Below are 12,006 nucleotides of genomic sequence, written 5' to 3' on the forward strand. Positions count from 1 at the left end.
CAAGACAGCCAAAATATTTTCATGTGGAAGCTAAAGGACATATTCATAACCACTCATCTATTGGGTGATCTGGAGGATGTGAATGAAGTTTCCTGCTTCTAGTGATGCCCAGCATTTGAATTCTTCCATACAAAGGCAAGAGTGCGACGTCTTCTGATATGGGCCTACTTAAGGTGAAGCTTTAACACTCAAACAGTATCTACTGGACAAAGACCTCATGAGTTTATTGCTGCAAGCACTGCAGCAGGAAGTTGAGAGGCACCCTTGCCTACCAGAACAAATACTACTCTTATTTATCCACTGAGCAACTTAGAGCAGCTGGAGTCGAGTTGCTTCATCTGCGCTTGTTTCCTCAGTCTGTAAAATGAAGCTTTTATTCTCTCCTAGAGGACTTTAAGGACATCAGCATGTGTAGCACATTGCTATCTAACACTAAAAGTAATCACTTCTAGCTGAAATTCTAATGACCACTTAGCTTGACTTAGCCTTCATGACACTATATTTAAGGCATTAAAGTAGACAATCATTACTTTCGCCATGAAGGGCAATTGAGCCTCGCATTGTAGGAGTGGAAAAAATAAATTGGATAATCTTACAAATGAGCTCCCTTTTTTTCCAGGGTGGACAAACCAGGAAGCTTTAACTCAATGACCTCGCTAGAAGAGTAGGCAGATCTAGAGTTTCATGCATGTTTACCATCTCTAGCTCCTCAACACGCAGCTGTTTGCGGCACTTCAGAGAGACCCTGTGCTCTTTGGCATCCTGCAAAGTATCATTACGCACAGTTGTGCTCAGACAGATCACTACATCCACCCTGCAGAAAAGAAAACAGCTTTTTACTCATATACCCTTCACTTAGACCAGCCAAGATTGGTGTTGGATCACCACATCAGAGAAATTGACCCCAAGAATCCAAACACAACATGAAGTCCTTGTGCATTTATGCTTACTTGTAGCCTGGGTACAGCTCTATGTAGAGTAACTGGATCACAATTAAAACCTAACTCTGATGCTATCTAACTGGAGTCTAGATCAGCAGACAGGAAGATACTCAAAATCCCACCACACCCCTGCCCAGCAAGACCTCTGCTTTTCAGTCATGTGAGCACTTTATAAAAGCCTTACTTCATATCTCAGAAATAGATGAAGGTGAATACCTATATGGCATTGCAAACAATTCTTTTAGCATTATGGCAAGGGCATTTACATCACAAAATGCAAATAGTCTTGCTATCCACAAACAGGATTGACCCTGTGTGTAATTTAGCCTTATGTCATTGCAGTAGGCCATTAAAAAACCCTTATACTGAAATGAAAAAACCAGCTAAAACAAGTGGGATATTTTCCTTTCCCAGATCAGCAACTGGAACAACGGTAGCCTGCATCTTAGAAGATTATGAATCTAGCAAGGATATAAAACATCCTGGGACATGCAGTCTACTAATTGTAATCATTAGCTATTTTCAGAGCAAGAAAAATAAAGAGGACAGGCCTGTATGCAAGTGTAAAGCAGAAGTAATTTTAAAGAGGCAGACAATGCCTCTACCTTAAGCATGTGCAGAACACAGTCACTAAAGGAAAACACACAAAACAATCAGCCTTTAATGTCCAGCGTTGTCTGTCCTATCATGAAATACCCTGTAACTTTATTACATATTTATACAATCAGATTGCTGTTTGGTCAGGTGCTACATACTTTTTTTTGATGTTGGGGCAAAGTTTCAGCACATCCTCCTTGCAAGCCATTTTAAACTTGTATGAGAACCTAAAATCTTTCATTTGAACCTGCAAGAGAAAAATGAGAAAACACAACTTTAGTCACCTGGAGGAAAAAAAAAAGCGCTGCCCAAAAGAACACTTGTTGAATCATACAATCAGCAAATGCTTTTGTCCACAACTTATTAACGTGGAAGCGAGGGGGATGCTGCACTGCTGAAGAAGCTGGGACCCTATCTATCATACACCAGGAAGCAAGGAGGGCCTGAAAATAAATCATCTCCAGAAGTGATCATTTATGACCAGGCATGCAAGTACAACTGTCTGAATTCACAAAAGCACTTTAAATACAGTAGGAATCAATCTCAAAGAAGGAGGGATTTCATAATTAGCTAATTCCTGTCAACACCCTCAAACAGAACAAGCTTCCATTGACAGTGGAAAAGCACGCCACTTACCAGCTGGAAATGAGTAACTCCGATTGCACATTTTTCATTCATTTCCTTCTGGTGTTTGTTCTGTATTAGACACTCCATCAGGTCCCCAGAATCAATCTGGTTATCTGCAACCTCCTGAAGAAGAGATGAAAGGCTTAAAAATGAGCTAACTCTTACAAGTCATGATTTTTATGCTCCTTTAACCCACTGTGACCAGGAAATAATGGAATTTGCAGTGCCACTCTATTGTGAGCTTACGCTCACCATTAACTGACCACCTGAGAGTTGTACCACACAAGTATTTATAGATGTAGTTCAGAAAAAAATCACCTCGGGCACACGCACACTTTACACTCAGGAGAACATACTGCAGAGACTCGATGCTTACATGAAGTATTACAGCTAGGTGCCTTCATTGCTATTTAACTACTCAATCCTAGAGCAATGTAAGAAGTTATTTCAGCAACACTGAGCAGCTGCACAGAGTAGAGTGGCTAGACACACTGCTTGCAGGCAAGGGGGAAGGAAAAAGTTTCATTTTCAATCCACCGTAAAGAGTGATTTTTCCAATTACAGGGCAATTTTCATCTTAAAACTCCAGCTTTTATGCTAGGGGTCTGACAACAGCAGAAGTGCTAGATGGACCTAAGAATTTCTGGTTTAGGGTGTTTTTTTTAATTAAAGACTTTTGTAACTGCTTATGCCTGATTTTACTTCCGAAGTGTAGCAAGTACACAAAGAACTAATACTAAAAACCTCTAACCTTTCCCACACAGTGTTTTTTCCCCAAAGATACTCATGCTATTACGGAGTACTCACATGACAGAATGTCTGGATAATGGGCTCACATGCTCTCATCAGCAAGGCTTCAATTTGAATGTCCTGCAAAAAAATTGCAATATTTCATTTTCACAGTGAATGGACAAGAAAAAAGGCTCTGAAAAAAAACCTGTGATAAAAAGTTAAACTCAACCCAGTTTACAGGGTTTTGAAAGATGCAATCCAGACAGCTTTCCCTTCAGTTCTAGAAATCCTAGGGTTCACTCTTGTCAATGTGGCAAATGTAAGACAAGCCTTCCAGTTTAAGGGAAGAGCCTAGTCTCCACAGAAACTCATTGCTTGGATATTTCAGCCTATCTTCTCCGAACTGGATGCTACAGCACTAGAAATCACCTCACACCTAGGCAGGAGTTAAAGATTAATGATAGTTCTGAAAAAAACATTTGGTAACCACTGGAAGGAAGGTTTCCCTAGGGCACAATGTAAGTTTTGAGACACAGGGAACAGTTTGGGGCAAGACAGTCAAATATGCAGCTTCATAAAATAAGTAAAGCTGCTGACCTCACTGAAAACTTCTAAGGATGCACCTGGCAGTTATTTCTTGCAAAATTTTTAGGACAGTGGGAGGGAAGTTGCAATATGGTACTCAAAACTACTTGCAAGGAAGACCAAAAAAAATGAAGTCCCATGACATATCTTGACTTGTACTAAAGGTAACTCGGTTAACTGTGCAAGAAATCTTAGCTTCAGTACCATAACCGATTTTAAGCAGGAGAAATGTCGTCACCAGCCTAAAATCCTGAACCATTGTTCAATTCTCTTCCTCAAAAACTCCACATTAAAACTTATATTGTACAGGGTAAAACGGATGGTCTCTGCTTGATCCCAGAGAGCGCTGCATTTCTGCAGCTACTCTAAACTCACTTTTTTCATCACGGTCAAAATGACATGCTTAACTAGACATGCTCAACTCTTCCCTTTATCCCAGGCTGAAAACTGCTCACCTCTGACTCCAGCTCAGTGAGGTTTCCCACTATGTCTCTGCAATCAGACACCAAGTCATCAAGATGGTCCTGAAGGCATTCTAGCTCCTATAAAAACAGACATTTTAGTGTGTGATCCAAGAAACCAAGTAGAAATTTGTGCCTGAAATATTGCCACACATGTAAAACTGCCCTCCTCCTTGTAAAGTCTTAAGTCTCATTTAATCCCACACTTCTGCTGGCACTCCCAGAACACATATATGTAGTAGCAGTTGAGAATGTTGGTCTAGGATGTTACCGCTTGTTCTCAAAGCTGCATGATGTACTTTCACTTCTGGAATATCACATTTAATTTGCCTTTTGCATTACCTTCACGAGAAGCTAATTACCCAAACTACAACCTATGACAGACACTTCAAAAAGACAGTGGTGTATGCTCTACTGCATCTGCTGTAAAATGGCTCCTCCCCTACAGCTATGCTAGGGCACAGCAATTTACCATCGAAGTATTTGTTGAAACTTTAAGTAGCAGCAGATGTTAGTTCAGTTCTGTATAAACACAGGAAACATGTCAGTATTTGCCAAATGGAAATGGGGTAAAGTTTATGTGGGAAATGTCAAGCTTGTAATAGAATATTACAAATAAGGGTCAGGGTGGGGTGTGGTTCCTTCAATAAAGTCGTTCTTATTAACTATCCCTTTCCCCCTTCTCATTCCACTACACATTTGAACCTACTGAAGCCATGCACTAGGTGCAAAGCTTCTTCGTATCACCTCCATCTCTCAGTCTAGTGTAGATTATGTTTCAAACTGCATGCATTTTTAATATATTCTCAGCTATACAGAGACAGCTAACAACAAGATGTCCCTTTATCCCCTTTCTGCCCTTCCTACCCTTCCAGCTTTGCAAACGAAGTAGTAGTGTCACTGTGTACAGTACCTGCCCTGTCTCTGTTTTTTCACTGCACCACTTCCCTAAGTCAATCATGCACTTGTCCTGGAGGGCTGGGTCCAGCTTCACATCCATGGCACGCTGATGGAGGATTCTCTGGACCTCTGCTCTACACTCTCGTGATAGCTGCAAAAAGGGCAAAGAGCGTTTAGCATATCAGGTCTCTAAATCCATACAATGCAAACAAAATGTTGTCAGGTGAAGCACTGAGTATGACCACAAATGCCATCAGCAATCCCAGAAAATACAGAACAAGTCCTGTACTGCTCAGCACGAGCCTGCTGAGACCCCCACAAATGATCCAGGTTCCAGAAGAGTTTGGAGCTTAGTCATTTAGTTTGGAGGAAGGCTCCTTTCATTCCACTAAAATAAATTTTACATTCTTAAACCTTCACTTTGCTTTTGAAATGAGATCTCAAAGCAGGCCCTAGATCATCTGCTGCACTGCCCCCTTCATTCAAAGCTACAGACTGCTTCTGGAGAAGAAAGTCAAAAGAGCTCATGCCCAAAATACCAAAAGGGGAAGCCCAGAATGAGGCAATATAGTCCAGCTGTAATTTCTTCCCAGCAATCCCCACTGCAGCACATCAGAGCCAGCATTTGTCCAGACTGAGGAAGAGACAAATTGTAGGAAATCCAGGGATACTGCAGACCTAAAATGCACTGGTCAAAGCTTAAAACTTCATACATTTAAAAATCCAAACCGCTGGAAGTTACCTAACATTTTGTGGACAGCACTGAAAAAAGTACTGATCTAACCTCTGATGAGTTTGCTTTCAAACACTAAATTTCAAAGTGACAGCTGCTCCCTTAGCCTACTTTCCACAAGAAAAATACATTTAAAAGCCTCTTCTTTCCCTGATAGATTATTTGCAGGCTGGCTATTGATTTCTTTGGTCAGCACTAATATAAAATGGAATTAAAAAGTCTCAACTCAGCAGACTAAGAAGCTGCATTAAAAAAAATTATTCCTAAAAGAGAGATGCTTTCAATCAATACTTGACCTCTGCCACAAAAGGCCTTTTAAATCAACCTGTAGAAATTAATTTTTAAGCCAGGCCGTTGTGTAAACCCACTAACTCCTAGGGGCTGTGTACACTACAGTGCCAAAAGAAATGGAACTGAATACCCAGATGCTTTCAAGGGAGTGCCTGAATAAAGGCACGAGAGGGCAGCAAGCTTGAAAAGAGTAGCTCTGAACCAAATGGATGTGATTATGGTGGATTTCCAGATTCCAGGGCAGCAAGTCAGATCCCTGCTGTCTTCTTTAAAGACAGCATAAGCACATTTACCAGTACAGTATGCTCCAAAGAACTGAAAGGATGCTTTATATCAATAGGAAGAATTTAATGGGGTATAATCTGAAGTTGTACTCAAATCAAAACTTAATTAGAAACAGCCTAGGAAAGCTGGGCTTGGAACTTCTTTTTGCATAAAACCAATTTTGCAGCTATGCTAGCTATCTATAAGGAATCACATTCCTCTTCGGAAAGGCAAGGAGGAGGACTTGCATTGTGTCTAAACCGATATACATAAGTTGCTGTCAGCACACAGTTCCCCCTGCGGGCAATCGTCACATCTCGATGTGGCTATTTTGCCTTACCAGAACAAGGACATAGACCTTCAAGTCACACTTGAGGAAGAGCTGGGCATCTGAAGCAGTGCAAGTACCACCTACGGTAAATGCTTTTAAGTAGCTTTTGTGAGTTCTTGCAGTTTTAGCACAGCGTGTCCAACTTCCAAACTTATGTACAACCCTTCTATCACAGATTAAAGAACAGTAGTTGCACTCTAGCACTTACCCTCCTTCCTTGCTCCTCTGTGCGGTACGCATGCCTGTACAAGCAGGAGAAAACAGCCCCTGGAGGCATCAGCTCACTAGTCTCATTCCAGCCATGGGTATGGCAGAGACGGGAGGCATCTCCCTGACACTTGCGGTAAAGGACTGTATCCAATCTGCAAACAGAAAAGTTATTGCTAGCACTTTATTCAAACTTTTTACATTTTTCATATTCTGAAATGCTTTTAAGGCAGCAAAATCTACTTCAAGTTTCATACACCACCACATCATTTAGCAGCGGTGTCTAACCAACTGAACCAACAGGTGGCAAAATGCCTGTCACTCAATTTGGCATCAACTCCCTAATGTTGCAAAAATACACTAAGATCTTTAATTACAGATTAAATCTTCAACACTTCTTGAAGTGCCTCCCATTCCCTTCCACAGCATGCCAGCCAAATGCTGACACCTGAGAAATCATTTCCCTGATGTCCTAAAGCAGCAGAAAGGCAGGTACATACCATGTTTTGCTTGTATATCATCTTACATGTACTTTGTACTGCTGCCATTTTGAAATGCCAGTTTCATAAAAATCTGAGTTAGATTAATTATTGTCTGCTCTGCATTTGAGCTAACTGAAGACTCAGCATCCCTTGCTTTTGCATACAAGAAATCTGCAAGTGTAGATCTCTTAAGATGACGTCTAATTAAAGCTAAGTGAGATATCGCCAACTTTCCAAAACGGAAATTTCATTTCTACAACACTTTAGAAGGCAAACATCAAGTGGTATCAGTGGACACAATTACATAGATAATTATAAAAGTAGTAAGAAAATCATTTCTACTCTGTGCATCTGTGCTATGCGCACAGTACAACAGTTTTTAAGCGCTAGTTTTAGGAAACAGTGGTGAAACAAGAAAGATGAACTAAGCCTGCAGTATGAATTAGAATTATCTTTACTTCCAGCAAAATGCAAATACTCAGTCTTCCTTCTTCCAATCACTTAAGTTTGGCTCAAGCAATGAATTACCTGCTGGAAACATGGCACAGGCAGGAGAAACAGCAATGAAGGGAAACAGGAAGGGGAGGAGAAAAAAATTTAAGTATTCTTGTCTACCTATGGAGACAGTTATTGAGATGACTCAATAAACAGCCACAAAGCCCTAAACTCTCTGGTCCATAAAGCCCCATGTATTTTAGAAGCAGAAAGTTCACAGAGCATGTCAGCTCTTAACTACTGGCAAAGCTGCCCACAGATACAGCTATGAGTCAGATTTTCTTAATGTTTGATTTGAATACCCTTTGCAGCAATCTAAGCCCATGACTTCTTGCCTTACACTCCTTGTGGTCACCGAGAACAATTATTCCATTTCTTGCAGCAACCCCATTTGATGTACTCTACTTCCTCACCTCTCAATCTTCTTCAGAAGAAAAGCCAAAACACTTGTTCTTTCCTCACTGGTCATGTTTATCAAATTTATACACTCCTCATCTTAACCCACACAAAAACAGGGGCTCTGTACATATTTAAAATAAAGCACTGCCATCTTTGGATGAAAAAGTTGGAAAAGCAGTGCTCCAAAGGGAATTACATCTGCTCTACAGGCTGTAATCACACCTACAGAATTTGAAAAAAGGCAGAAATGGAAGCAGGGAGCCTCTCACACAGTGGTTCTTTGTTATACTTAGTAGCTTGGTTTTCTTAACTCCCGTATTATAGCACTCAGAGCAGATAAAACTGGCTGCCACCTCCACAGAAAGTAACCTTCAACTTCAATATGGCCACAGAGACTTCTTTTAATTAAAGATGCATTGAATTTCAGAGCTCAAACTTGAGATGCTTTTTAGGGCTGCATCATTTCTAAGTGAGTACCTGATTTAAGTGGGTGTCACACTTACTTCTAAGCAGCTCTTCCTCCTACTGTTCTAGACAGGCATCAATGCCCTACAGACCTGGCATGCTTAAAAGTCCTCTTTTGAACAAGCATAAGCTATACTGTTTTACAAGGAGCTGCTAATGCATACAAACACTAAATACAATCATCAAGTGATGATAAATCTTGTTTTACAGTACTCACTTCCAATCACGAGATATAAAATACTGGAGCTCCAGGAGCCTATGCTCACAGTCCTCTACCATCTTCTCAGTATACAAGTGCTCCATCAGGCAAGACAGAATCCTGCAAACAGAAGAAAAAAGTTAGGTAACAGACCCTTATAATCATGCTGAGCTTCCTTGTAACAGTTGGTGTTGCCAAATCAGTCTTTCCAATGAACTGTAGTAAGACGTTCAAACACAGTGAAGATCTTTCTCTTCCTTCAAAAAGTTTACATCTAAAACAACTGTATGCTTCATTTGTACCCTCTTAAATTCCATTATTTTAGTTATCTCAGCAAGTTCTATATACGACAAAACCATAAAGAATATTTTATATAAAATCTGGCTCAGGAGACTATATATATCCTAAAGATAAAGGAGACATTTGTCTCTGCAGTGTGGGATTGCTTAACTGGCCTTTTAAGGCTTGTTACTTTTCTCTGTGATATTACTAAAGACTTATGTAGTAAGAGAAATTAGCACATCAAGTGTCCCAATTTAATCTAAGCACCTGAGATAGCTATGTCCTTCACTAGTGCTAAACCAGCCCTGTTACAAAAGTACTAGCCTGCTGTGATGGATGCACTCTACCTTTTAACCAAACTAGCAGTAGTTTGATGCAGGCTCCAAAGGAGGTAAAGGCCTGAGCCGTGGCTAGGCCAAGAACTCCTTTGGTCCCGATCTGTTCTCTGAGAACCCACAAAGAAGCTGAGTGGCACAGTGAGCATTGACGCATATGAGCTTGGAACACCGATCATGTGATTGACACATGAATAGCTGATGGCTTTTCCAAGAGTCATTTATCAAGGAACAAAGAAAGTTGTGGGTACAAGGAGCCTCATGCATATCTTTCCTATCGCATGTAATTTGACTACGAGCCAACTACTTTATCTATAAATATGACAGCTAAAGTGAGCCTTCTTTGAGCTCTCCCTGCTAGGCAGCGTGGCTGCATGGCAGTGATCTCCCCTTGAGCTGGGACACCTCTCAAGGTTGCTCCTTGAGGCAGAGAGACCTTTTACCAATGACAGATCTTTGGTAAGCAACCAATATTGTGCATAAGCTTGTAGTATGGTAACTTTGATTTTGTCTTCGTAACTTTGATTGCATGCTGAATTGATAAAGTTTGCGTATATAATCCCTAAGACATAAACCATTGTCCAAGTCTGAGACTAAGATTGGACCTAGCCGCACCTAAGCTCCATCAGGAGTTTAGAAAGCAAGGGGGTCTATTCTGAACCCCGCAACTCAACGGGAGGTTCCCTTTTGTATCCTCGGTCTCTCTGTGAATCATTTTAACTCAAGTGTAACCCAATTTTCCCGTGTATGTTTCTTCAATGCAGTAATTAATAGAGTGAACCTTGCCATCGAACTTTGTTGTCACACTTTTATAAATCATATTAAACCCACTTTTGTTAATACCTTTGACAGTGATTTTTTTTAAGCAATCTAAATCACTCATTCATGACACCTACTTACACAGCAGGAATGAAGACAGAGCTCTGTTGACACCTCCAACCCTGTATGAATTGCTAGTTTGGAGTCCCGTCATCTCTGGACAGGTTTTGGTATTTATATTGGTCAGCCACACAACCTTCATGGATGCCCAACAGAAACAAAAATCAGTTGTAACTGAGAGCCACCTACATTGGGTCTCCAGACCGTATGTGCTTGCAGGCAGTCTGTATCACTGATTCACAGGCCTCGTTCAATGCTCGGTCAATGCGGTAATCTGCACCGGGGTCAGTTTCTTGAATCAGTGTTTGAAGCTGGAAGAAAGAAATTGTGGCTAGGAAAACAAATTATAATGATCAAAATGAGAGCGCTTGCAACCTCTCAGCATGACAATTCTATGCCAATAACAACACTACCAGGTATGACCTCTGCTCTACAGTTGCTTAAGTGCTTGTGCTGCCAACTCAATTACCAGAAATGGGAGTCCAGCACTGCTGAACCCTAATTATCCTTATGAAGCAGCCCAACAACATTGGAGAAGACCAGTCACACACTGAAGGTCAACTGTAAACCTGGACTGGTTATATACTGATTTACAAAACAGAAACAGTAAAATTTGAATATTGTATTTTTTGATCCATCCTCATCCCACAAGGCTGATGATACCAAACATGCAAATTTATCACATTTCCATGAAGACTATCTACTGTTCTAAACTGAAAACCAAATCAATGTTTAAAGACCAGTTGCCTAACTACAAACAAAGCTTAAAAACGTTTTTGAACTGCCTGGAGAGGACACAAAAGTTTCACTGAAATACAGGATAAAATGTCCTGTTCTGCTGGCCCATGAAATATAATTTCCTCAAGTATGCCTGCTCAAGCTTTTGGAAACCAGGGTAATCACAATTTGGTCTACAGCACACAATTTATTATTTGTATTATATTGTATTTTTTTCCCTTCATATATATATAGATGAAGGGAATTTGGGTAAATCTCAGTCTCATTTAATCTACAGTTTTGGAGAGAAGGGTAGCTTTCTGGGCTCAGCCCCAGGATCCCCACGCTCCACTTCATTTCCCACTAAGCTGCAAATTCCCAAAGACTGACACAGGGCAGACTGGTATCATCATTCAACAGGCAAACATTTTTAGCTGACAAATTTGGAGCAAAAAAAAGAGAGCTTGCTTAGAAGGCAACTGCACACTGACATCAAATGGTCTATGCTGTTAACATCTTGACACTTAATGATTTTTGTTACTGGCCCCCAGCCCAACTAAATCAAAAGCACAATTACAATTTTATCCTCTATCTTTCAAAGTCTGCACCTAAACACCACCCAGGAAACTTTCAGGGGCAAAGCTCTAACATCACAAAACGCAGAGAAGAAAAAAGGATCAGAGAACTGGAGAAAATACAAGCTAGCACTATTTATCCAATAGGAAACTTGTAATCAAGAGGACAGACCACAGACTGCCTGGGAGGAACACAGGATTTCCTGCAACTCACTCTTGGCCAAAGTTAATTAGGCCCAGCCTCAGTTTCTAAGGGATGCAGGCAGCTCGGAAGAGTGCTGGCACAAGCTGTTGATTCAAAAATTCCTTGGGTATTTTCACCAAAAAAATTAATAATAAAAAAGAAACACTTTATATGACTCTGACAGTTGTCAAACAGAAGCCAATACAGGATCCAGTTCACAACAGGGAGCTGCACCTTAAACAGCAGGAGAAGCGAGAAGTGGTAAGTCCTTTACAACCTTCATAAGAGTCAATGCAAGAAGAAGAATATGGTCATTCTGCTGGCG

General features: G+C 40.7%; 1 protein-coding gene across 2 annotated transcripts in view; it reads right to left on the reverse strand.

Annotated features, from left to right (window-relative positions):
- Positions 1 to 12,006, reverse strand: part of GLG1 (golgi glycoprotein 1) — an 87,858-nt gene that overhangs the window by 12,655 nt on the left and 63,197 nt on the right. For both annotated transcript variants that reach the window (XM_072873784.1, XM_072873785.1), the window contains exons 9-17: positions 10,395 to 10,516; positions 8,728 to 8,829; positions 6,671 to 6,824; positions 4,857 to 4,994; positions 3,938 to 4,024; positions 2,973 to 3,035; positions 2,175 to 2,288; positions 1,697 to 1,785; positions 697 to 814 (exon numbers count right to left, since the gene is read on the reverse strand). In XM_072873784.1, coding sequence (XP_072729885.1) covers positions 697 to 814; positions 1,697 to 1,785; positions 2,175 to 2,288; positions 2,973 to 3,035; positions 3,938 to 4,024; positions 4,857 to 4,994; positions 6,671 to 6,824; positions 8,728 to 8,829; positions 10,395 to 10,516 — 987 coding nt within the window. The remainder of the gene's footprint in view (positions 1 to 696; positions 815 to 1,696; positions 1,786 to 2,174; positions 2,289 to 2,972; positions 3,036 to 3,937; positions 4,025 to 4,856; positions 4,995 to 6,670; positions 6,825 to 8,727; positions 8,830 to 10,394; positions 10,517 to 12,006) is intronic.

This window comes from Ciconia boyciana, chromosome 9 (assembly GCF_034638445.1).
Source record: "Ciconia boyciana chromosome 9, ASM3463844v1, whole genome shotgun sequence".
NCBI classification, from domain to species: Eukaryota; Metazoa; Chordata; class Aves; order Ciconiiformes; family Ciconiidae; genus Ciconia; species Ciconia boyciana.